At 34.7% G+C, this 26,108-nt stretch overlaps 3 protein-coding genes across 5 annotated transcripts; 2 read left to right on the forward strand and 1 right to left on the reverse strand.

The window, feature by feature from the left end:
- Positions 1-960: 960 nt before the first annotated feature.
- LOC125191619 (dynamin-related protein 3A-like) lies at positions 961-10,081 on the reverse strand. The gene is made up of 21 exons (XM_048089011.1): positions 9,539-10,081; positions 9,167-9,449; positions 9,019-9,047; positions 8,820-8,921; positions 7,956-8,024; positions 7,808-7,867; positions 6,877-6,990; positions 6,505-6,553; positions 5,931-6,040; positions 5,315-5,407; positions 5,084-5,176; positions 4,865-5,002; positions 3,868-3,978; positions 3,686-3,781; positions 3,541-3,583; positions 3,239-3,373; positions 2,682-2,830; positions 2,443-2,589; positions 1,995-2,047; positions 1,634-1,733; positions 961-1,507 (listed from the first exon to the last, which is right to left on the reverse strand). Exons 1-21 carry the CDS (start codon positions 9,878-9,880, stop codon positions 1,283-1,285), a joined length of 2,541 nt encoding a protein of 846 aa, XP_047944968.1. The 5' UTR covers positions 9,881-10,081; the 3' UTR covers positions 961-1,282.
- Positions 10,082-11,890: 1,809 nt separating this feature from the next.
- LOC125193248 (uncharacterized protein C6C3.02c-like) lies at positions 11,891-13,645 on the forward strand. Of its 3 annotated transcripts, none has more exons than XM_048091014.1 (5): positions 11,891-12,025; positions 12,436-12,492; positions 12,648-12,731; positions 12,847-13,013; positions 13,312-13,645. In XM_048091014.1, the coding sequence occupies exons 1-5, from the start codon at positions 12,004-12,006 to the stop codon at positions 13,390-13,392; spliced, it is 411 nt and encodes a 136-aa protein (XP_047946971.1). In that variant the 5' UTR covers positions 11,891-12,003; the 3' UTR covers positions 13,393-13,645. The 3 variants fall into 3 exon arrangements, with proteins under 3 accessions (XP_047946971.1, XP_047946969.1, XP_047946970.1); XM_048091012.1 differs by having other exon boundaries at positions 13,370-13,645; XM_048091013.1 differs by having other exon boundaries at positions 11,900-12,022; positions 13,370-13,645.
- Positions 13,646-20,164: 6,519 nt separating this feature from the next.
- Positions 20,165-22,918, forward strand: LOC125194778 (protein FAR1-RELATED SEQUENCE 5-like). Its single transcript, XM_048093003.1, has 2 exons — positions 20,165-20,841; positions 21,556-22,918. The coding sequence occupies exons 1-2, from the start codon at positions 20,165-20,167 to the stop codon at positions 22,916-22,918; spliced, it is 2,040 nt and encodes a 679-aa protein (XP_047948960.1).
- The last annotated feature ends 3,190 nt before the right edge of the window (positions 22,919-26,108 follow it).

Below are 26,108 nucleotides of genomic sequence, written 5' to 3' on the forward strand. Positions count from 1 at the left end.
CATATATAAAATATAGGAGTACTAATTAAACTAAAATAGCATAAACTGAAAAATGAAAAATCCAGCCTAATCAATCTTGGAGGCTTGGAAGAGGAAAATGAGAAGGAAAGCCATGGAGAGGGGGAAGACGAAGAGCAGCGATGTTGAGGGTGGCTGAACTGGGCCGGGCGCCATCCCTAGTGGCACAACCGCACAAGTAGTAGAAGCATTACTATAAGCAGCATCGCCACCACCGACCCAGCCCCCCATCCGCCGTACTCAGCCTCCTCTTGCTCCATGCTAGTAAGTACTAGTGTACTACTAGTATATATGTATTATTCAACTTCACACAAAAAAAACAAAAGGATTCAAATTTATTTATAAGTTGCATGGTGGGTTTTGGCAGGAAGACCAACGTTAATGTTTTCCTTTTTTGTACAAATATGAACCTCACTTCCAAATCTCAACATTTTGGTGCCAAAATAAATTCAGACAAAAACATATGCACTGTTTGACACTCTTAATTATGGAGTATATTAAACTCATATCAGATTCGGTAAATGTGTCTGGTTAGGGTGATTAATGTGTAAATTTTTGGTGAAACCAAAGAAGGGGAATGGTAAATTGGTAATGGAAGAGAAGAGGACCTGCAATGGGCAGTCAAGTTATTTAGTGTTCCTTCATATATTATACACTAGTACTGTAATTTGGAACGTACATAAAAAAATGGATTTGAGTTTAGTGTAAATGATAGAGATGTATGTAAGTACCACATATAATGTGTTGAACGAAAATTCTCTTTTACCCAAATGTTTGAGATTCTGAGAGTTAAAAATAGACTTTGGTCTAAAAAAGTATATTGCGAGTCACAAAAAAGAAAGGATAATAGTACAATTATAATGACTATTTTTGGTGGACAAACTAAAATGACAAAAATGAACCAAGGAGCATATTCTAACAGAATATGCATTAGCCTAGCAGTTGAGCTATACTGAGAAATGATAGATAAAAAAAATCTGCAAACATTATTTTCTAGTATATCAAATAGTAATAACTTCTTTCTCTATTTGTCTGCCTCTCTTATAAGAAACCCATCTATACCAAGGGAATCAGACTATATATTCTATCCTACACGATTTGGACAAAAAATGGTTAACTTCAATAGTCAATCTAACATGTACTCCGTCCACCGCACTTGATCCGCAAAAGTATTGATGCGCATGCGCCTCGTGATAGAATATGTCCTAAAGCATTACTGAAAAATTATATCAATGGCTGGATATATGCCGGCTCCAGAACCATGTCAACCACCATAATGAGTATCAGAGTATATTGGTGAGTGAGGCTCGCCAGACTTGCGTGATCTTGAGTTTTTGGAAGAAGGGCTGTATGATTCCGTTGAACCATTGCTGAACAATGATGATCTTAAGAGACCGTTGATTCTTGGCAGGCCAGTTGGATCACTACTCGAGGTCGAGGAGTAGCCTCTCTCAGCAGCCTCGACTTCAAGCGGCAGTTCGTCAATTGTCTGCATAATCAATTAAGTTCAAGTAAATTATTAATTCGTCCAAATAAGACGAGCTGAGTTGAGGTAGTGTCAATTAAAAGGCATAATACTTAACTTCCATGAACTCAAAAGATAAAAAGCACTAACCCGGAAAGCTTGCTCAAGGACCTTCAGTGTATCATGGGTGCGCTTCCTCTTTGTGGCAACCTCATTAGGCTCGCGCAACAATTCTTCAATCAAGTTATCTCTGCTTACAAATTTACAAAACACAGCATTATAATTTATGAACTTACAAAGAACTAAATAATCCTCAAAGCCTACCCAGTGAATTTAAAATGGATAACATTAACACTATCATCCTGGATACTCAACCTAGCTTCTATAACATGTTGAGTTAGATGTCTTTTCTTTCATTTACAACATAGAGGTCCAAATTTTACTCTTCTTCATATACATCCGGGGTCTTATTCATCACATTAGGAAGGATCATTTACGACACGGAACATACCTGTACACTCTTTTTATGAATTCATTATGAAGCTCTCGCTTTGTGTGGTTGACCTGTAAGATTCAAACAGAAAAGGATAACAAACATATTCATTAAGGGATGGCAACCAGGACAACGGAATTTCAGACTGCTAAGAGATAAAGAGATAAGCAAACAGTGCATCAAAGAGGAAACCTAAATAAAAATATGGGATTAAAACAATAGCTATAAGCCACGAGTACAAAAGTTGGTTCCTAACATTCCAAACAGAGTAACCGCTTCATATCAAAAGTCCTAAATGGTCGATATCATAAAAGCATATAAATTTAATTGAGTGGGGAAAACAAAGGAATAGATAACTGATACTAAAAAAGTAGTAAGCCTTTTTCACACTATGAAATAGTCAACTATGTTTGATAGTATTTCTCCAAACAGATGAAAACAAACCCCAGAAATGAAAAGCTATTACCAGAAAATGCATAATGGCTTTTGGTACATAATCCTGAATGTTCTTCCGCACAATATCATAATAAGACCTCAGTAACAACTTTGTAGCAGTAATCTCGATGGCCTTTTCGTCCGAGTCAAATTCTGACGACCTCAACACACTAGGGGGCTTTCACAAATTTAAAAAAACAGAGTAGGACACATTAGAAATCTTACTAAAGATATTGATAATTTAAATTTGCTGGAAATAATACTGTGTACCTCTCTCAAATGGATCATTGACATTCTCGGTTCCATGCTTTGAACAGGTTCATTAATCGGTTTGCTGGTTGAGCTCTCTTTAGGTGATGTATGATTGTCACGTCCGCCAAATAGCGAAGTTATTGGCCAACCCGAACCAGCATAGCTTACTTATTAATCAATCAGAGATCCATCATTAGGATGTCACAAAAGAATAGCTGCTATCATCAACTACATATGTTCTGCATAAGCAGCTAATAGGTGTGCTCAAGGTAATACACCAGAAAGACTTGGGAGGGAGTAATAAAATTTGTATCTACATATCTTTGGGTTTACTATTCAACTGTTATCATGGAACATTAGTATATTACTCCATTCACATATATATACATTCTCTTTAGCAGTGAACAATAAAGGGAAGGTCTACCCCTCCATCACATTCTTCCATTTTAAGTGACCATAATAAGAACAATAAGAATAATTCTTCTATTAGTTTACTAGATCTTCAATTAGGAGTAAGAACTTATCAGCAAAATGTTTTATGCACCCACTAATATTAGATTTGTAAAGCAAATCACCTCTTTTTACAAGTTTTGTTAATGACTCCACCTTTGATTTGTACTTTGTAGCAATAGCAATATCCCCAATTTTCCCAGCATTGAAACTATTGCATTTCAACGGTGACATATGCATAGATTCATGGACAAAATTCGCTGAAAAGTTTTGGAGAACAGATATTGTTACAAATCAAAAGGTGTGAGTCATTATTGAAACGCTTCAAAAGTAGTATAAAAAATTGTGATTTATTTGGTAGTTGTATATAAGCAACTCAGTTCTCTACTCAGGGAATGAGAGAAAGAAACTACAGAGCAAATAATACCAGACTCAGCAGTTTTCTCGACATCAGCGGCAGGTCGAACACCCTGTTTCCATGGAAAGAAGAACAAAGGAAAGTTGTTGATTTGAACAAGAAAAAACAAATTTCACTGTCCATCAGGAGCTCTAGGTGTCAACAGATCACTTACATGATCTGGAACAGTTCCATTTGCTTGTCTACCAAGTATGGCTCGAGATGTGAAATTTCTTTGCCGGAAAGATACTTTTTCTGAGTCTCCTGTATCCTAATTCATAATCAAATCAAAGAATAAGTCCCTTGTGAATTGATGAGCACATGCTTTATCAAAAATTCAAAGCAAAGTGCACTCACCTTGTGCTTTGCAACGGGCCCTACAATACGAGACTTGACTTGCTCAGATGCAACCTCTATAGCTTTTCTTCCACCAATAAAATCTGGGTTCGAAGTGTTTATGAAATCCATCTACAGCACAGTACAATCAGCAAAACAAAATGTTAAAGTTTTAAGAAGTTACAACACATAACAATCTGTGGAAGTTGCATCATCACACACACTAATACAGGTAGACGATACAAAAGAATCTAGGCCTTTACAACACTATATAGATTATACTCCCTCCGTTAAGAATCCTATTTTGCCATTTTGGTCCGTCGCACAATAAGAGTCCTTACCATAAATGGTAAGTAGGCCCCATATTCCACCAACTTAAGCCACTCACATTTTATTACTCCTATAGAATTAATATAGATAAGTGGGACCCATATTCCACTAACTTATTCAACCCATTTTTCTTTACATTTCTTAAAACCCGTGCCATAACCAAATAGGACTCCTATTGCGAGACGGAGGGAGTATCTATACAACAGTTTCCATGAAACACAATTCTCAATACTGTCTGTAGTTACATCTTTTGAATTTATTAATTTCTTAAACTTAAGATTCAGTTTCCTCCATGAGTTAATCCAGGTAGATTGTATTGACAAAAAAATTATCATTTTCAGATGCTCCATTTTAAGGAAACATGTGCACTGCATACTTGAAAAATATCATAGACATTCTGCCCTCCAGCCATACCTGCTCATCATCTTTTGGGATGCAGAGCAAAATGATGCCTAGCCTTGCCAGAGAAAGAGGCAGTACAAGGATATGACAGAACAGACATAATATCATGATGGAACATGTTATCATATCATGGCATGGCTTAAAAACTGATACATGTATATATTCAATCATCAGAAACTTCATCTTTCATCCATAAACATACTTTGAATCTACTCTCGGGTTATTATGCTCACAAGATTTTCAGTATTTCAGTAATTGAAAACACAAACACCATGACTTACATTACCTGTGTTTCAATATGACTTTCTACCATTGCCTCAGTAGGCCGAAGACTTTCTTGCAGAAAATCTCTAGTGACATCATCTATGCATTTTCGCAGGACCGGAAACTGCTGGAGCTCATTTACCATACAGCGATGGCTCATCTAACAGGAAAACAACCAAGTTAAGGTCAACATACAAAGAAGATTGCAGCAAATATGTGAACCTATGATACCAATATGCACCTTGATTAGCTCATCATAGATAAATCTGGTGCACTGGAGACTTGGATCCAACAACCGAGCAATTTGCCTTCTAACAAGAACTTCAAAAGGAACCTACATGTTCATATTATTTCGCAAGCTAAAAATTAATTGGATCTTGGAAGGCTTTGAAAGTGAACTGATGGGATTTCAGCTTTCCTCAAATTATCCAATATAGAAAGGAATAAAGAGTAAAATAGGCAAAAGACCTACTTCTGGCACAAAAAGTGCAGATCTGGTACCAGTTGCATTTTGAATGGCCGTGCGGATGTCGTCATCAGTTAAATCCTCACAAGGATCTATATCCTGGTCAACATAAAAAAGGAGTATGACTTATTAAGAATTTCATTTAATCAATTGATTGCATCAAAATTATTCAGAAACAAAGAACTAACTACTCTTCAGAGAAGTAGTCATAACTTGCAGACAAAATCCAAGTGGCTATATACAGGTTATTAGGAGAATGGAAGAATTATTAATTAACCATTGACCTAATTTACTGCTATATTTTGGTCTAAAATGTGCTTCCAAGTCGTTTAATATGCATCTAATATTTTGCATAATTTGTCTTGGTCCCTCCGTTTGAATAAAAAATAACAGACTTAAATGTTATTAAGAAAAATTCTTCATTAAAGAAAATGCCTGAGCATTGGTACAGGACAATTATGAAAATCTTGAAAACCTAATTTCATCATGTCAAAAACAATACGATGACAAAGTAATGGAGTCAACTAATCTACTCATGCAAGCTCAGCGTTGAATAAACTACATCAGAATTTTCTAAGATTTAATAGGGCATGTCCATATCATTCAGATCAAGAGAACAAACCTCCAAGCACTTCACAAAAATATTTTGAAATATATATTGTATTCTTGCTCCTCCAGAAAGCTCAGATGTTGATATATCTTCATTCTTTCCTTCTATCATTGAAATGAATGCTGTTCCCAACAAAAAGTTAAAATTAAAAATCAAAATCAAAGAAGAAGAAGAAGAAGAAGAAGAAGAAGAAGAAGAAAGAACGTAGTCTGTCAATAAACAAGCAATGAAACACCCTGATCATCTAGCCATTTTCCAAATAGAAAGGGTATGATGTTCTGGTAATAACAGAAAATTTCCCTGATGAGAATTTAGTGTAATATTACAGATTATCATAATTGAGCGATCAGGAAGGTTTATTTTGGCTGGCTTTAATTTAAAATCAATCCCAACTATTACTGCAGACTATACCAGCATCTTCTTACTAGTCCACTTCTAATCACAGCATAAAAATAAGGTCATATTTTATCATTAATGCCTAAGATATTTGACACCCTTGATGCAATGCTGTTTATGATGTGCTTCAAACAAGTAGATATAAATAAGTCCTACAGAATGTTATACATAGAGAAAAAGAGAAGCAGACCTTCGGAATAATTGGAAAGAACGTTAAGTATTAGTGCACCTTTGCCAGCCTGTTCACCATGAAAGGGTAATTAATTGGCAATTGAGATGGTTGTTAATTTTCTCATATACTAAGCTAAAACAATCAGATCACCAACTTGAATAATGGATAATACTTAAACTAGAGAAAAACAGTCACAAATCATCACAAAATCCAGCTTCTGTTTGCAATTACTTGAGATGGCATATGTAAGGAGAAAGGGTTGGTCATAAAACTTAATGCAGGAGATGTAGGAATTACTTTTGTAGTAAACCTTCAGTGTGCTAAGAGTTATGAAAAGAAAGAGCATTGAAATCTTCAAACTTCAAGGGCAAGCCAGCGGGTTTAGAATACCTTTGACTCAGAAACTTCTCCATAGCTAGCAAACTCCTTGGCCACAGAGACCAGAGCGGCACTAATCCGTGACTTCAAACCCGGAAGAACAGACTTAATATGTTGTACCAAAATCTGTAAGAAAGTGGAGAGATGTTTCACCATGCAGCACAAGTTATGAATATATCATTTTACATATTATACAGTATGCTTAAGGCTTGTTTAATAGGCAGTATGGGATAAGGCTTTGCATGTTTGACTAGGATACCTTTTCCAAGATAAGGTAACAATATTATATTTGCTTGGATGTATTTTTATTCTCTCTTACTGTAATTTCTATTATAACCTTTTGTATTACAAGCAAAAGGGCAAGGGGTAGTATAGTCCAATAACAATTAATCCATGATGAGTAACTTTTGCATTACATATCACACATGTGGTTAATAGATACAAGGCCATTCTGCTATCAAAGGCTCTAATTTTGAAGGAAAAAAAAGGTTATCATCAATCACCCCCTCTTATCACACACCCCTTTTATCACATGTACTAAACGAGTCCTTATAATATGGTAAGAGAAGTCCAAGATTACATTTTTAAAGTGAAGCATAGTACATCATAGGTTTTACATAGTTTTATAAAGGTGTTCTGGAATTTATCCACAATCCTATTATAACAATTAGCAGCAAGTAACGCTATTTGCCCTGCCAAGTCTGTTACTTTGAAATGTTGGCGTTGTTCAGGGAAAGCTATTTGAAGCAGAGTTACATAGATTATTCAGGTACTATGCATCAGAAGTAGATATGACATGGAAAGGGTGGCCAACTACAACAAGTCATGATAGAGATATCAAATAGAATAAGACTCTAAAGGAGTTTGTGTGCTTCAAATGTTAATTAACACGAGAACTGCTGCATATGTTCGAACAGGATTAATTCTCAAGCAGCAGCATTACCTGATTCAACTTCTTTGCCAACTGTGGAACTCCGCAACGGTCTGCAATATCACTATACTCCTATAAAATATAGGTCAAAAAGTTGCCATATGAATTACTTGTGGGAGGGCAAGGAACCAATCAGTAATAAGAATAATCAATGGCATACTGTGTGAGTGCAAAAGAACTTCTCTTCTGCAACAAGTGCATCTTTGATGCTTAGGTTAAGTTGAATATCCTGTTGAACATATTATACACAGTGTTAACAAAATGTAAAACTCTTGTCATTTCTTTTTTTTTAACAGATAATTTTCTCCACATAAACTTTATATACAATGATTACAAGCTTGCATCCATGACATAACAGTACATACCTAGGGTCCTATTTATAAGTTACAAGAATTTGAGAGATTTGATGTATGGATAAAACGGATCCAGATCGAGATGAGGGTATGAAATTACATCTATACTAAAAAATGCAGATATATCAAATATAATAATATAAGTTAATTATTAATCAAACTATAAAAACTTGAAATGCATAAAAGAAAATAGTACTCCCTCCATCCCAAGATATTAGACTCACTTCTTTTGGGCACAGGAATTTAGGAGGTGTTGTTTAGTGGTGTAAGTGGAGTTGGTAGTAAAGTAAATTTTTACCATGAATAAAAATGGCTCAAATATGTTGGGACACCTCAAAATGATATACGAGTCTAATATCTTGGGACGGAGGGAGTAATATAATATAATCGGAACATCTCATTTACTTAACTCAAAGCCACCCAATGATAAACAGAACTAAATGCATGTACATCGGCATCTAAAATATGAAACATTTATCAAAAACAAATAAGGTATGATATGAGAAGGTCCAAGAAAATGAAGAAAGCTTTAAGAAGCCAATATATTTAAGAGTTTCAACATAAGTTTGTACACATTTTCAGCAAACAACTTCAGCCCTGCTCCAAGTAGATGAAATGCTATAAGGAACTACAATGAGCATAACTGTACCAATATGAAACTGAAAAATTACCTGTTGACTGCGATTTACAACACCTACATAGCCAAGCTGAAGAGGAACCACTTTCCCAAGCAAAAAGTTGCATGCATCAGTACCCCTATCCATGATATCCAACTGTAGCAACAAAATGAAGACAAACAAAACCACGTCAGATGAAGTGCAAAAAAAAGCTGGAAGTACTCAAAACAATTGAATAGCCTAACATTTTCACCTTTGTAATAACACCAATTGTCCTGTGACCTGAAAATAGAGGCTTTCATATGTGAGTGAGCCCAATAATCCAAACAAGGTGAAACAAAATTAAGTTTAGGAAATAGTACAGTTTACAGATTAGTAAAACCACTTTAAGTGGACCTAACCATCAGGATCAACACATTGTGCCATCTGAAGAGCATCTGAGTTAGCTAGATCGGCATTTGCTGGGGTAACAGCCAGGATCAAGCAACTTTCACGTTTAATGAATGCCGTTATCATATTTCTAATGCGTGTTTCAATGTCTGATGGCTGATCGCCAACAGGAACTTTAGTGAGACCAGGTAGATCCACAAGAGTAATGTCGAGAACATTTGGAGAAAAAATCTTTAAGCTTATTGGTTTATCTGAGACACCTTTGTTTCCTCCTGCTTCTCTCTCTGTTTCAGCCTAAACAGATTGCAAGCTCATCCAGCATTAAGCTCTAGAAGCAATAGAGTGTAATGTTTAAGTAACAGACAGGTCTCTTTTTCACTAACCTGAATCTCCCTCCGAATTCCGCTAAAATCAAAGAACTTCTTGCCCTTCAAATGCAAGAACTCCCCCCATTCTTCCACGGCTTCATCGGCCTTGGTAGGTCTCCGGATGAGCTGCAACAAGAGGGGGCGGCGGGTGCAGATATCACTTCCACGTGGTAGAAAATCGCGGCCTACGAGCGCCTCCAACACACTCGATTTGCCGCTGCTCTGGCTGCCGACAACCGCCACCTGCGGCAAGTCGATATTATAGTGGCTTCCTAAGTGCGCGAAGATATCGTGCAGTTTGTTCACTATGGGTATCACAGTATTCCCCAGCGGCACCGCCGATTTCTCCTCCGCCATAAAATTGATGAGGTGAAGATCCACGCAATGTGGAATTGTATGTTTGGTATGGAAGTTAAAACCCTAATGAGGGGATTGCTATAGGCGATGAGGATGAGAGCAGAGTCTCCTTCTCGTAGCGCACAAGCAACACTAACTTGCCGCAAAGCAATGGATGACTCCCGACTGCTCCGGGCACGTGCTCCGTCCAACTTTATAGCAGGTCCGTTGAACTCATTGCACTTTTCAAAAAATAGGAGTATATAAATAAATAATCAAAAGAAATAATAAATGAAATTATTTTAATCGAATTGCATTTGATACGTACTTTATTCAATAAAATGAATTTGATGTGTCAGATATATATATGCGATACATTACTCCCTCCGTCACAAGATAAGTGAACATAAATTTTTATGCACAAGATTTAAGAAAATGAGGTTTTGTTAATAGAGTAGAAAATGAATAAAGTAAGAGAGTTAATAAAGTATAGAAGAAAAAAAGTAAGAGAGAGAATATTAAAAAAAGAAATGGTTCACTTATATTGGAAGTTGGAACGGAGGAAATATATTTTTAGAAAGAGGATTGATAATGATGCCGAAGTTATGATTTACTTCAATCCGATGCAAATCACTCAATGTTACCAATATGATTTACTTCCTACGTCCTTCAATAATAGTCTTATTTTACATTGTCTATCTGGCTTATAAGAAGACGTTCGGTTTGCAAAAGTATATTTCGAGATTAAATATGTAATGTGTTTGGTTCACGAGATTCAATATCATAACTCAATCATAGATTGATAAATATGAGATAATTAGTCGTAGTTAACCCCCTATGACTAACATAATTTCACATTTCAATTTTAGATTGTATTTTAGTACTACTATTTTATATAGGAAACCGAACATCACCTAAAAGTGTCCATAATAAGACGGAAACAACCACGCTACAGTCACAAAAAACTGTTCCGCCACATCATCACAAAATAAATTAAGAAAATTTTTTTTTAAACAAAAAGAAGAAGAAGAAACACATTTTTACAGCCGCGGCGGCTCACAATAGCCCGTCGCGCGACCGTCGCAACTGCCCCGTCCACGCCGCCTATGCAGCTCCGCCCCCCTCGTCGAGGCGCCCCCGTCCTATTGTGGACACTCTAATAAGAATTATATTTCACTTTTACCATAAATAATACTCCCTCCGTTCCAGATAATTCGTCCCAGTTTTCCATTTTGGTCCGTCCCACATAATTTGTCCCACTTCACTTTTACCATTTTTGGTAGTGAACCCTATATTCCACTAACTCATTCCTACTCACATTTTATTATAAAACTAATATATAAAGGTATGACCCACATTCCACTAACTTTTTCAACTTACTTTTCATTATAATTCTTAAAACCCGTGTCCGATCAAAGTGACCCGAATTATCTGGGACGGAGGGAGTAAATAAATAATATTCCTGCTATAAAGTTAATACTATAGTACTATATAAGTATGACTCACACTCCACTAACTTATTTAACTCACTTTTCTTTATATTTCTTAAAACTAGTGACCAAACCAAAAAAAACTTCTATTATGAAACGGGAGGAGTATATAGGAATGATATGTTATATACTTTATGTCAACACCACTAATTTCACGAAATTAGTGAAAATCAAAGCTTCATAGTATTACCAAAATTTTTAAAATTAAAAAAATTAAGCGCAAAAAAATTGTGATATGGATTACTCCCTCCGTCCCATAAAGATTATCCCATTTTTCTATTTCCGTCTGTCCCACAAAGTTTATCCCATTTCACTTTTACCATTTTTGGTAGTGGACCTCATATTCCACCAACTCATTCCTACTAACATTTTATTATAAAACTAATACTTTAAAAGTAGGATTCACGTCCCATCAACTTTTTCAACTCACTTTTCATTACATTTCTTAAAACCCGTGCCAGGTCAAAGTGAGACTATCTTTGTGGGACGAAGGGAGTAATATTTTGCAGCCTTCAAAAAAATACTACTACTCCGTATTATACTACTCCTACAGTCCTACTCCAGATTATAAGGGATTTTTTGGAGGTCCAATTTCAAAACAATTCCTAAACCCTAATTTCTCCTAGTTTTTCCGTCCAACAGATTCCAAGCAAAATGGCTCGCCGTAGTTCAGGTGGTAAGTTTTCTTTTTTCTGTGCTTCGTTTTCATATTGTTTGTCGATAAATTTTTCCGATCTATAATTGATTTTCATCGTGCTGCATTTGATGGAGTCATTTGCTGCTTTATTGCATCGATGCCAGTTCTTCCCTGTAATTTATTCAGCTTGTTTGTGCGAGGAATGCTGCGCATATGTTCTTACATGGTTCTCCCCTCCCCTTTGCTGCAAGCTTAAAATGTTAGATTTTGTTTATTTGGATATAATTACATTTAGTAGGATAAGCTTGCTGTGGCTTTGATAGTAGTATGAGTTCATTTATCGAGTGTTATCTTCTTGATTTGGTTGGTCATAACCTGATTTGAGGATATATTTGCCCTGGATACTTATAATGATAAGTGTCTCGTTAATTGCTGGACTGCATTTACAGGAAGATCATCCCGCCCAGCCCCACGTCCAGCTGCACGCAGCCCACCTCCTCAAAAAGGTGCCTTAGTGCTGCCTCTATATTATAGAGCGTTACTGTAAATAGCTTGGTTGCTAAACATTTCATTTTCTTTCTATTTGAATCATGCCAGGCTTAAATCTCAAGCTTTAACGTATTTCCTAGCTAATGTTTTCTTCTTCTATGTATTCGTGTAGTGAATAGTGCTCCTCCTCCAGCCCCAGTCCAAGGTGGCTCCGGTGGATCCATGCTTGGAAGCCTTGGTTCAACCATTGCTCAAGGTTTGGAGAATTTCTATATGGAATACGAACCATTTAATTTATATATCTTCGTATGCGATGAAATATATTCTAAATGTATATTAATTTTAGTCTCACTAATTTCCCTCATGTTTAGGGATGGCATTTGGTACTGGAAGTGCAATGGCACATAGGGCAGTTGATGCGGTTATGGGTCCATGTACAATTCAGCATGAAACAGTTGCATCTGAAGCTGTAGCGGCTCCAGCACCCAGCGTGGGTGGATCTGAAGCCTGCAGCCCGCACAATAAAGCGTTCCAAGATGTAAGCACAAATGTTTGTCCGTCGCTCTTGTGCAAATTTCATCCAAATATTATGATGGGCTCTAATCATTATCCTACATCAATTTGAAAGGATTTTCCTAGCATGGAAACTGTCTCTTAGTTCTTCACATTAATTAGTGCATACATGCTAATTGGTAGATCGAAAATGTAATAGATACAGAACTTATTTTCTCAGTTAGAGTCTTCCATCTTAGAATCTTAATCAAATGGCTAACAGTGCTTCTCATTGGGTTTCTTGTGTCGTGCTCGTGCTCTCAAACCAACTCCGTATTGTACAGAATGTCTTGCCTTCCCTGCTTCAAACTTTGACGAGCTCTTGTGCCATTTTTTCTGCAGTGCCTGAACAGCTATGGAAGTGACATAACTAAGTGCCAGTTCTACATGGACATGCTGGCTGAATGCCGTAGAAATTCGGGTTCTAATTCTATGATGAGCTCCTAAATACATCCACTGCAGCATCCACTCATTTGTAGTAGTGATCTTTATAGGAATGTCACAAGGATTCCTATCATTGAATATGTTATTACACCTATTATATTGGCGGTCTACAGACCTTGTTCATTGGGAAATAAACATGTTTAATGTTGATGAGATGGATGCTCTTGTTCTTCATTATGAGATTTTAGCTTTGTGTGCTTTAAATCTTGTAATATTTCCAAAGTTCCTGGCGATTTACTAAACATTTTGGAACATATAATCATAATGTACAAAAATTTAAAATTACTAGATAGAATTATTTTAGATAATGTAGATTTATGTGCTAATGGCATCAATTATAGGTTATAACTTATAATTGATGTTTACTCCTTTCGTTTACTATTTATATGGAGTAATAAATATTTAATAATTTAATTTTCTGTATCTCATGATTTACAAATACACCACTAATGGAATGACTGAAAATCATAAACGGATGATTTTGTATCTGAGCTTCCTTTTGTAGATGAACTTCTAAATATACCTCCCTTTGACACCGAGCCTCCTTATAGCAATTTATACAACTATATAAAACAAGGGTAGTGATAAATGTACACAATTGTGCATACATAGTCAAACTTTTTTTATATTTTACATTGAAAATCAATTTATAAACATTAATTGTTTTAAAATAAATTTTATATTAATCATTTTGCAACACTTAAAAAAAATTAAAATTTTAACTTAAATATTTGTGTATTTAAGAAAAATATATATTTTTACTAATTATTGTGTAATTAATTCGAATGAAGCTCGAAATCATATTACAATTTGACATAAACTTTCTATATCACTTTTTTCTTATCGCTATATAATAATACAACACATATTAAAATTAATTTTTAATTAAATTCACTTAAATTTAAATTTTAAGGATATTATGTACATGTAAAATTTATGTACATTTATCTCTCATAAAACAAGTTAGGTAATGTTATCCGTTCGTACGCCATAATTATAATTTTATTAAAGGTTAATTATGCTTTATCAGTTCGTACGCCATAGGTAAAAATGTCCTCCAGGAGATTTATGGCGGCTATGGAGTAGTGATATGGGGCAAGTGTCCATTAAGTATATAACTAGAGAACAAATATCAGCCACAAGATTAAGAAAATCAAGGGCAGATATTCATCCAAGTAATATTTGAAATTCATCCAGATTTTACATCACTATATGAATGAATTACTTCACTATAAGATGACGGGGTAAAATTGTCATTTAACAAATGAAAATTGGGTTAAATTTGAAAAACATATCATTTTTCAAAATTCATCATCGCGCGACTCTTCTACTTCTCTGCTCATCATTTCGCCAATCCTCCAATCGAAAATCTAGGGCTCAATCGTTCGTCGTCATCGATCGCCGTTCGCTCCTTCTACTGCGCTCACTCTTGCTCTTCTCTTCCGTCTCTTTGGTGTTTCTATAATAATTCTGTCGCTCAGCTCCTCACCGCGACTGTACCGCCGGTGTATGCTGCTACGCTCATTTCTCTCATTTCCAAATTCTCCTTTTGCCTGCCATCGCTCTTCTCCTCTTATCTAAACCTCAAATTCTCACTCAACGCCGATTCACTCCGCCGCCGTCGTCGCCTCATTTCGTTTTCCTCAACATCCAATTCTCTCATTCCGCCGTCGAATAATGGATTCAAATCAGAAAGATTTTTCAAAATGTAAGTTGTCCTACCAATTTCGAATTCATTTTTTATTAACATTTCTTCAACTGATTTAGATTTCATTTTTTGTAGGTTTTAAACGTCAGAAGAAAATGCAACCGGAGGTCCTTAGAGAATACTCCAAGGCTCTCTGATCATGAGTCATTCCTATTTTTTTTTAATTTTAATTTACGATATTCCATGCTTAGAATGAAGTGTTTGTGATATCTGCTTATAGTGCACTGTTTTTTCATTTCAGTGAAGTAAAACGTGCTTAGAGTGAAGTGTTTGTGATTTGTGCTTATAGTGCACTATTTTTTCATCTCAGTGAAGTAAAATGTGCAGAGTGAGATATTTCATGGTTAGAGTGAAGTGTTTGTAATGAATGCTTATAGCGATCTATTTTTTCATCTCAGTGAAGTAAAACGTGTTTAGAGTGAAGTATTTCATGCTTAGAGTGAAGTGTTTGTGATCCTTGCTTACAGTGCACTATTTTTCCATTTCAAGGAAGTAAAACGTGCTTAGAGTGAAGTAATACATAGTTAGAGTGAAGTGTTTGTGATATGTGCTTATAGAACACTATTTTTTCATCTCGATGAAGTATAACGTGCATAGAGTGAAGTATTCCATACTTAGAGTGAAGTGTTTGTGATATGTGCTTATAGCGCACTATTTTTTCATCTCAGTGAAGTAAAACATGCTTAGAGTGAAGTATTTCATGCTTAGAGTGAAGTGTTTGTGATCTGTGCTTATAGTGCACTATTTTTTCATCTCAATGAAGTAAAACGTGCTTAGAGTGAAGCGTTTGTGATCCTTGCTTATAGTGCACTATTTTTTCATCTCAGTGAAGTAAAATGTGCATAGAGTGAAGTATTCCATGGTTAGAGTGAAGTGAAGTGTTTTACCTTGTTTGTGATCCTTGCTTATAGTGCATTATTTTTTTTTTTTTATCTCAGTGAAGTGTTTGTGATCCTTGCTTATAGTGCACTAATAAATGTTAAGAGTGAAGTATTTTACCTTTGCAATGATTCAGTTTATGCTTAGAGTGAAGTATACGATGTATGTCTTATAGTGTTTTGTGTTTTCTGATTTCAATGAAGTGTATAGACCTTAGAGTGAAGTATATGATGATTGTTACTATGGTGAGTGGGAACAAGATTGGAAATGTATTGCCTAAAAGAAGCAACAAGGGAATACTCCAAAGGCTAAGAGCAAAGAATTGCAGTGCATTAATGTTGTCAGAAACAGACGATGAGTTATTGAATAACTTGGCGACAACATAAAAAATTATCAAGAATGTAGCAACAACACGAAGATAGATGTGGAAAAATGATTGTAAACTTCAAGCGTTCATGACCATTTGTATGAAACCGATATGGTTCATAATATGTATCATTTAGTTCAATATAAAGCTCATTCGTTTCAATTAAATTCAATATTATGTTAGACTATTTACTTCACTGCGGAGCATATTTGCTTCACTATAGAACATATTTACTTCATTGTAATTCACTGTAAAGTTATTATACTTCACAATAAGCATATAATAGTTCACTATATGCACAATATAATTCACTGTAGAGAAAAAATAGTAAACTATAAGGCATGTTCAATTTACTTCACTATATGCACAATATACTTCACTGAAAATGAAAAATACAGTAGACTATAAGACATGCACAATATACTTCACTTTATGCTCAATATACATCACTATATGCACAACATACTTCACTTTGTGTTCAATCTATTTAGTACACATATAAATACTTGTTAATTATTTAACAAAATATAGTTGACAACTTAAAATTGTGATCTGATAAGTTTTGATATGAAGTGAAAAACTATAGTAGTGAACTAAAACAAGTACGCAATGAACTATACATATGTAAGAAGTGAACTAAAAACAAGTTTGCAACAAAATAAAACTCACTTAACATGTACGCATGTAACTAAACACCAGTAAAAATTGAACTAATAATAAGCTGACAATGAAATAAAACTCACGTTTAGTGGACTAAAACGTGTACACAGTGAATTAAAAATATGATGTTTGATATATCAATGAAGAATACTCCCTATGTCCTACGTTACTTGAGTCATTTCTTTTTTGCACTCATTTTGAAAAAATAATAATAAATAGTTAAAGTGGAGAGAAAGAAAAGTAAGTGAGAGAATAATGTAGAGAAGAGTCTTAACTATAGTATTCTCTTTTTTACTTTATTTTTTCTCCACTTTAACTATTTATTATTATTTTTTCAAAACGAGTGCGAAAAAGAAGTGACTCTCAAGTAACGTGGGACGGAGGGAGTATAGTTTAAAGTGTACAGTTTTTTCGTTTCAGTGAAGTATATTGAGCATATAATGATGTATATTGTGCTTATAGTGAAGTATATTATGCCTGTCTTATAATGTGCCATTTTTTTTCATTTCAATGAAGTATATTGTGCATATAGTGATGTATATTGTGATTAGAGTGAAGTATATTTTGCATGCATGTACCCTTTTTTCATTTCAGAGATGTATATTGTGCATATAGTGATGTATATTGTGATTATAGTGAAGTATATTCTGCATACCTTATAATGTACTGTTTTTTCATTTCAGTGAAGTATACTGAGCATATATTATGTATATTGTTCATATAGTGAAGTATATTCTCATATCCTGAATGGTCCGGACTGGTGGTAAATCTTAAGAGATCGACTCTATTTTTCCTAATGGATTTGGCAACGTCTGATACGTAGCAATTCCAGCTTCCTTGATGTGATCTAATTATAAATTGTATGATCATGTTTACTCACTATGTGGTATGCTTAACAATATGATTTACTATATCACTATAAGCATAATATGGTTCACTGTACAGGTAATATACTTTACTGTAAAGGTAATATACATCACTATAAGTTCACCATTTTCAGTCATCTCATGATTAATTCATAAGAGTTCGAAAATTTCTTTTAGAGTGATTCTCTGCATCCTCTCTCGAAGATGATGAATCTGAATCGAAGTAATATTTGTCCTGAATTGGTATTGAGTACACATGATCGTGATGGAGTTTACTCAATGGGTTCACAATTCTGGCAGCTTTGGGATGATCGATCACATTCAATTGAAGGCGTGAAATCTGTTAGCCATAGACTCTGATTAAATTTAAAAATCAGAGGCTGGTCGTAATTTGAGGTAGAGTCGATCTCAATTTGAGATTGAATCTGTTTCAGAATTGATCGCAAGTTAAACAAATTAGAATTGATCGCGATTCATATGAAAATTTGACGTAGAATCGATCGTAATTTGAGTGAAATCTAATTCAGAATTGATTGTTAGTTGAAAAAAAATCAGAAATGATCACAATATGAGGAAGAATTCATCATGAAATATGAGATGAAGTTGATCGTGAAATTTGGAATGATATCAGAATTAAATCTGGAATATCCTATGGAAATCACGATCCATATGAAAATATGGGACAAATTATTATTTCCAAAAATGCCCCTGTTCACTTATTTCTTTATTAAATATGGACGTTTGATTCAACATTTATATTAATATGGATTATTATGATGTGTGGCTGAGATTTGTTCTCTAGTTATACACTTAAAATTAGTTAGACCTTGATCACTCCTCGTCCTATATATAAGTAAATAAAACAGAAGTCAATAGAGGAGTGATCAATGTTTAACTAATATTAAGTGTATAACTAGAGAATTAATCTCAGCCACATATCTTAACATTCCAAATTAATCCTATGGTTTAAACAAACTTTCACATTTTTATGAAAAAATACTTGTCCAAGGGCATTTTGGGAATTCAATATTTCAACATGAATTAATGAATGTTATAATCATCATCGTGAATTTAACGTGAATCCAATCTTCCCAAATCATTCGCCAATCTGAACCAAATTTAGCTTAGGATTTCTTCCAAAAATATGAGATTCCCAATCGAATTCATTCACGATGATCAAGCATGAATTACTGCGAGATTTCTGAACCAAATTCATGCGCGATTTCTCAGATCTGAACCAAATTCAGCTTTCCGATCCAATTCGTTCACGATTGATCAACTACGTTTTATTCAGCGCGAATTAGTTCGGATCGATCAGCGTGATTTGATTCTGATTGAATTCATCACAACTGATCAAATTCGCTCACGATTGACCAACGCAATTTGATTCATTCTTCACGTTCATTCCTTCATCGCGACGTCTGGACTCCTTCAAATGGATTCAATTCCGACACATTCATCGAAAGATTATTTCGATTCTGATTCCTCTTCATCGGGAGAGGAATGAGAAACTAAATCTAAAGGTAATTATCAATTATTATCAATTAAGTGTTGTTGCTCATCATGATTAGATTGTGTATGATGTGAAAAAACGTTAGAGTGAACTATAGTAACGAACAGTGAAGTAAATACGCTCAATATGAGTTGTAGTGTAGTAAATATGCTTTATAGTGAAGTAAATATTGTTTGTAGTGAAGTATATTATGCATTTAGTGAATTATTTTCATTTTAGTGAAGTATATTATGCATTACAGTGAAGTAAAACATAATTAAAGTGAAGTATTCCAGTGTTAGCGTAAAGTGTTTGTGATTCATGGTTAGAGTGAAGTAAAACATGGTTAGAGTGAAGTATTCCAGTGTTAGAGTGAAGTATCTGTTATCTATGCTTGTAGTGCTTTGTTTTTCCATTTTAGTGAAGTAAAACATGGTTAAAGTGAAGTATTCCAGTATTAGAGTGAAGTGTCTGTCATCTATGCTTAAAGTGCTCTGTTTTATCATTTCAGTGAAATAAAACATGGTTAGAGTGAAGTATTCCAGTGTTAGAGTGAAGTGTCTGTCATCTATGCTTGTAGTGCTCTGTTTTTCCATTTCAATGAAGTAAAACATGGTTAGAGTGAAGGATATTTTTGCTCACAGTGAAGTATATTTTTCTTACAGTGGTTTATGTACCAAAATGCCCCGATGATTTGAAACCAAAAATTGGACAAAGTTTCATGACCCTTGATCGTGCATTGGACTTCTACAATAATTATGCTCGATATGTTGGGTTTGACACTCGTAAAAAGGGATCGAAAAAGGAAAAAGATGTCATTACTTGGATTTATGTGGTGTGTAGCCGAGAAGGTACAAAGCAAAGAAAGAATGAACAACATCAGGTGAAACGCAAGCGTTCTTCTATTAAGTGCTTTTGTAATGCTAAAGTGTCTTGGAAGTTTTTTATGGGTGTTGGTTATGTTATACAAAGTTTTGTTGAAGAACATAATCACGAGATGGTTGAGGAACGCCATAAGCATTTTATGAAGTTGAACCGCAATTTGGATTTAGTCCATCAGAAATTCATACTTGATTGCGCTAATGCAAATATCGGTCCAACTTTAAGTTTTAGCTTACTCAAGGAAGTACTTGGTGGATTAGATTATGTAGGGTGTACTGTTTTAGAAGTGCGCAACTACAGACGCGACCTTAGAGCATACGTGGAAGGAGCTGATGCACAAATGCTATTAAATGAGATGCGCAGGAAAAAAGAACTTTGTGGAGCATTTACATATGAATTTGAGGTCAACTCAAAGGATAGACTGACACGTTTGTTTTGGTGTGATCCAACTGCCAAGAGAAATTATCATTTGTATGGTGATATTGTTTCTTTTGATACGACATACTCAACAAATAGGTACGTGCACACTAATTACATTCACATGCCTTATAGTTTACTGTCTTTCACTTCAATGAAGTATATTGAGCATATAGTGAAATATATTGTTCATATAGTGAACTAGTATATGATTACAACGATGTTTATTTCCGCATGCTTATAGTGTATTGTTTTTCCATTTCAGTGAAGTATATTGAGCATTTAGTGAACTACAATAAGCTTACAGTGAAGTATATTGAGCATGGCTTATATTGTACTGTTTTTATTCATTTCAGTGAAGTAAAACTTGCTTAGAGTTAAGTATTCAAGTGTTAGAGTAAAGTGTCTGTCATCTGTGCTTATGTGCACTATTTTATCATTTCAATGAAGTAAAACATGCTTAGAATGAAGTATACTAGAGTTAGAGTGAAGTGTCCGTCATCCATGCTTATAGTACTTTGTTTTTCCATTTCAGTGAAGTAAAACTTGCTTAGAGTGAAGTATTCAAGTGTTAGAGTGAAGTGTTTGTCATCTATGCTTATGTGCACTATTTTATCATTTCAGTGAAGTAAAACATGCTTAGAATGAAGTATACTAGAGTCAGAGTGAAGTGTCGGTCATCCATGCTTATAGTACTTTGTTTTTCCATTTTAGTGAAGTAAAACTTGCTTACAGTGAAGTATTCCAGTGTTAGAGTGAAGTGTCTGTGATTAAAGTATATTTTTCATGTCTTATAGTGATTTTAACATGTAGGTACTGCATGATATTTGCTCCTTTTACGGGTAAGGATAATCATGGTCGCCCTGTGACATTTGCTGCTGGCCTTTTGTCCAAGGAAAATGCCGACTCCTTTTCATGGTTATTTAAACAATTTGTGAAATGTATGGGTGTGGCTCCGAAGCTAATCGTGACCGACCAAAACTTAGGAATGAAAGTTGCTATTGCAGAGGTTCTTCTTAGTACGAGACACAGGTGGTGCATGTGGCATATAATGAATAAAGTTGCTGACAAATTACCAAAGAACATGCTTGGTAGTGAAGAACTAAAGAAGGAATTGAATGCATGTGTTTGGTCGGAGTTGATAGAGCCTGATGCATTTGAAGAATCTTGGCATGCTATAATGGAAAGATATGGGCTGGCCAATAATGACTGGTTTTCATCAATGTTTGCATCTAGAAAGTTTTGGGTTCCAGCCTTTTTCCGTGATTTTCCGATGAGCTCGTTGATAAAGACAACATCTTTGTCTGAATCACAGAATAGCTTCTTTAAAAGGTACTTAAAGTGTCAGGCTAACCTTATGCTATTTTATATGAACTATAACCATGCTTTGGAGGCTCAAAGAAGTAATAGCGCAAAGCACGAATACTATGATTCAACAAAAGTTCCTATATTGCGAACAAAATTGGAAATCGAGAAACATACATCAACGATATATAGTGGTAGTGCTTTTAATGCAATTCAAGAGGAGATAGTTTATGCATGTTTCTCTTTGTCTTGTTCAACTCTAGGAATGTCTACCAATAGAGATAATGAAGTATATAACATAAATGACAAGGATTCAAACTCATGGACAGTGACTTACTCCATTGGCGATGACACCTATTTGTGTGGATGTAAAAAATTTGAGAGACTTGGTCTATTGTGCAGCCATATATTTTGTGTGTTGAAATATAAGTTTGTTAAGTTGATACCCGAGAATTTGCGTGGATGGAGATGGTTGAAGTCACAGTTTGTGAAGCCAATACATGGAGGTTTTTGTGATGATGAAGAAATACTCTCTGTTGTGGACGAGAAGAAGATTGCATTTAAAAACTTGTATGCATTATTCTTTGAAATAGCACAAAGTATTGAAGGGAACATTGACCAAATCAATGCATTTACTGCAATTATTGAAGAAGGTAAGAAGCAGCTTCTCGGAGAACGTGTTGTTCTGTCTTCGACCGAGAAGAGAGCATTGATTGAGAATTTCTATGGCTCACAAGTTCAAAACATTATTGAAGTTCATCCTCCTAATATTGTCAGTACAAAGGGAAGTGGAAGTAGGAGGAAATCGGAGAAGGAGTCAGCAATGAAGTTAGCAATGAAACCAGGCCGAAGTGTGGAAATTGTCATGTGATTGGAAACCATGATTCGAGGAACTGCAAAAAGAGGAATGAGAAGACAAAACAGAGGAAGTGAGGATTTGGAAAGAAACAGTTCACTTTGTAGCCTTTTTAGAGCACTAATGACTAATTTTTATTACACTTTTGAGAGATTTTTATCTCAATGCGAACTTGGTTTTTGTGTTAAGCTCAATTGCGAATAAATTCACTTTTATATGTGTTTGTTTTACTGCTTACCAGACTTTAGTTCACTTATTACATGTTTTGGCTCATTTATAGTGAAGTAATATTGATTATCGTGTACTGTTTTACTTCACTCTAACCATGTTTTACTGAAATGGAAAAACAAAGCACTTTAAGCATGGACGACAGACACTTCACTCTAACTCTATAATACTTCACTCTAACCATGTTTTACTTCACTGAAATCGAAAAACAAAGCACTACAAGCATGGATAAACAGACACTTCACTCTAACACTAGAATACTTCACTCTAACCATGTTTTACTTCACTAAAATGGAAAAACAAAGCACTACAAGCATAAATGACAGACACTTCACTCTAACCGTGGAATACTTCACTCTAAGCAAGTTTTACTTCACTCCAATGATGTACATTGTGCATATATTGCATATAATGACAGACAAAACAGAGGCAGTGAGGATTTGGATAGAAACAGTTCACTTTGTAGCCTTTTTAGAGCATTAATGACTCATTTTTATTACACTTTTGAGAGATTTTTATCTCAATGCAAACTTGGTTTTTGTGTTAAGCTCAATTGCGAATAAATTCACTTTTATATGTGTTTGTTTTACTACTTACAAGTCTTTAGTTCACTTATTACATGTTTTGGCTCATTTATAGTGAAGTAATATTGATTATCGTGTACTGTTTTCCATATCAGTGAAGTATATTGAGAGTACAGTGATGTGTATTGTGAATATAGTGAAGTATATTCTGCATGCTTAGAGGAAGTTTAGTCTAACTATGTGATCACACCCACTTCTACTAGCTCATGTGGCAACAGTGAACAGAATTCTCTTTTTGTTACGATTACAACATCATTATCAAACAATATGTTGTCCCTGTTCAAACATGCTTGTCAGGGCAAGAATGAGATGAAAACTTCACTATATTGTTTATATACTTCACTTTATAAGACATATAGTTCACTGGATGTGTATTTTTACATTACTGAAATGGAAAAATAGAGCAATTTTTACTTCACTCTAACCATGTTTTACTGGAATGGAAAAACAAAGCACTTTAAGCATGGACGACAAACACTTCACTCTAACTCTATAATACTTCACTCTAACCATGTATTACTTCACTGAAATCAAAAAACAAAGCACTACAAGCATGGATAAACAGACACTTTACTCTAACACTAGAATACTTCACTCTAACCATGTTTTACTTCACTAAAATGGAAAAACAAAGCACTACAAGCATAAATGACAGACACTTCACTCTAACCGTGGAATACTTCACTCTAAGCAAGTTTTACTTCACTCCAATGATGTACATTGTGCATATAGTGAAGTGTATTGTGCATATAGTGAAGTAAATAGCTCGGCAGTGAAGTAAGTAGTGAACGAGATATTAATGTAAAATAAGAACTGACTATTGAATTTAAATTAAGTTTTGTACAATAGTTCATGAACACCATGTTTTTCTCACATTCTTTATAATGTTGTGATGTTGTTGCCAAATTCTTGAATGACTCATGGTTTGTTTCCGACAACATTAATGCGCTGCAATACTTTGCTCTTAGCCTTTGGAGTATTCCCTTGCTCCTTGTAGATAATCCACATTTCCAATCTTGTTCCCGCTCACCATAATAACATTCCATATGTCTCATCAAAAAAACTCCACAATCTTCTACATTTGATTTTGTTCTCCAAGACATTTTTAGCCTCTTTATGTTCACATCCTTTATTGATTTGTATTGCACGTGATAACCCATTTTTGTCAAATAATGACAAAAATACATTCTCTGCAATATATTATCATGAATATCAGAGATAGTTCACTGTAAAGAGTATTCTAGTTCACTGTAATCACAAAATACTTCACTATATATCATTTATACTTACCACAGTTTCAGGTATGCTACCATAATTGATTGTGATGTCCTCATTGTTACCATTCTTTGAATTGTCAATCACCACTATGCTTTTAGTGCTAAATCTGAAGCATATGGTGTAGTTTTGTTCTGCAGCACAAATTGGAAAGAACACCTACAAAGATGATAACAATTTCAGAATAAAAACAACCAGTGAATATAACAAAAAATCTTTTGTATTCAATATTTACCAAATCTACGTCGACCCACTTGAAATACGGAATTTCTTTAATCTCATTTTCTAGATTGCTACAGAATCTATCAATTATGGTGTTGATATCCACCCCATCAGGCCGTTGTACAACTGTATACAGCTGAAAGATGAGACAAGTCAAATCTGGATAGAAATAATTCACTATAGTGAACATATAGTGAAGTAAACATGCTTTATAATGAACATATACCATAAAGTTCATTTTTCAAAATTTATACTATTCTTACACATTGGTATGTTGTAAAAAAGAGGCGCCTCGATGAAGATAGAGCCATGTATTCTTCCATGTTATTCAAATAAGAAGCCCACGCGTTGATCACACCTACTTCTACTAGCTCATGTAGCAACAATGAACAGAATTCTCTTTTTGTTACGATTACAACATCATCATCAAACAATATGTTGTCCCTGCTCAAACATGTATTTGTGTTAACATTTCTTTTTTATATTTTTTCTTCTAAATAAGAACTATAATATAAATCTTACTCATTTAATTTATGTGTTGTCATAATCCAAAAAAATATATGTGACTCTTGCAAGCTAAACTTTGTTTTTCCCTGAACCATTCTTTCATGGAATGGAGATCGCAGTGCAACGGATATTCTCTTCTCAGCTTTTGAACGTACTGCCATTTGTTCAATCCTAGCACTTGCCTGTCAGAGCAAGAATGAGATGAAAACTTCACTATATTGTTTATATACTTCACTTTATAAGACATATAGTTCACTGGATGTGTATTTTTACATTACTGAAATGAAAAAATAAAGCAAGTTTTACTTCACTCTAACCATGTTTTACTGAAATGGAAAAAAAAACACTACAAGCATGGATAAACAGACACTTCACTCTAACACTAGAAT

Source organism: Salvia hispanica, chromosome 6 (assembly GCF_023119035.1).
Source record: "Salvia hispanica cultivar TCC Black 2014 chromosome 6, UniMelb_Shisp_WGS_1.0, whole genome shotgun sequence".
Taxonomy (NCBI): domain Eukaryota; kingdom Viridiplantae; phylum Streptophyta; class Magnoliopsida; order Lamiales; family Lamiaceae; genus Salvia; species Salvia hispanica.

Coding starts and splice junctions, on each gene's coding strand:
- LOC125191619 (XM_048089011.1), bottom strand. CDS start 9,880: ATGGCGGAGGAGAAATCGGCGGTGCCGCTGGGGAATACTGTGATACCC. Junction 2,048..2,442: donor AAGCCATTATGCATTTTCTG/GTAATAGCTTTT, acceptor TGAATCTTACAG/GTCAACCACACAAAGCGAGA. Junction 1,734..1,994: donor TTCATAAAAAGAGTGTACAG/GTATGTTCCGTG, acceptor ATTTGTAAGCAG/AGATAACTTGATTGAAGAAT.
- LOC125193248 (XM_048091012.1), top strand. CDS start 12,004: ATGGCTCGCCGTAGTTCAGGTG. Junction 12,493..12,647: donor CAGCCCACCTCCTCAAAAAG/GTGCCTTAGTGC, acceptor GTATTCGTGTAG/TGAATAGTGCTCCTCCTCCA. Junction 13,014..13,369: donor ACAATAAAGCGTTCCAAGAT/GTAAGCACAAAT, acceptor TTTTTTCTGCAG/TGCCTGAACAGCTATGGAAG.
- LOC125194778 (XM_048093003.1), top strand. CDS start 20,165: ATGACCCTTGATCGTGCATTGGACTTCTACAATAATTATGCTCGATAT. Junction 20,842..21,555: donor ACGACATACTCAACAAATAG/GTACGTGCACAC, acceptor TTTAACATGTAG/GTACTGCATGATATTTGCTC.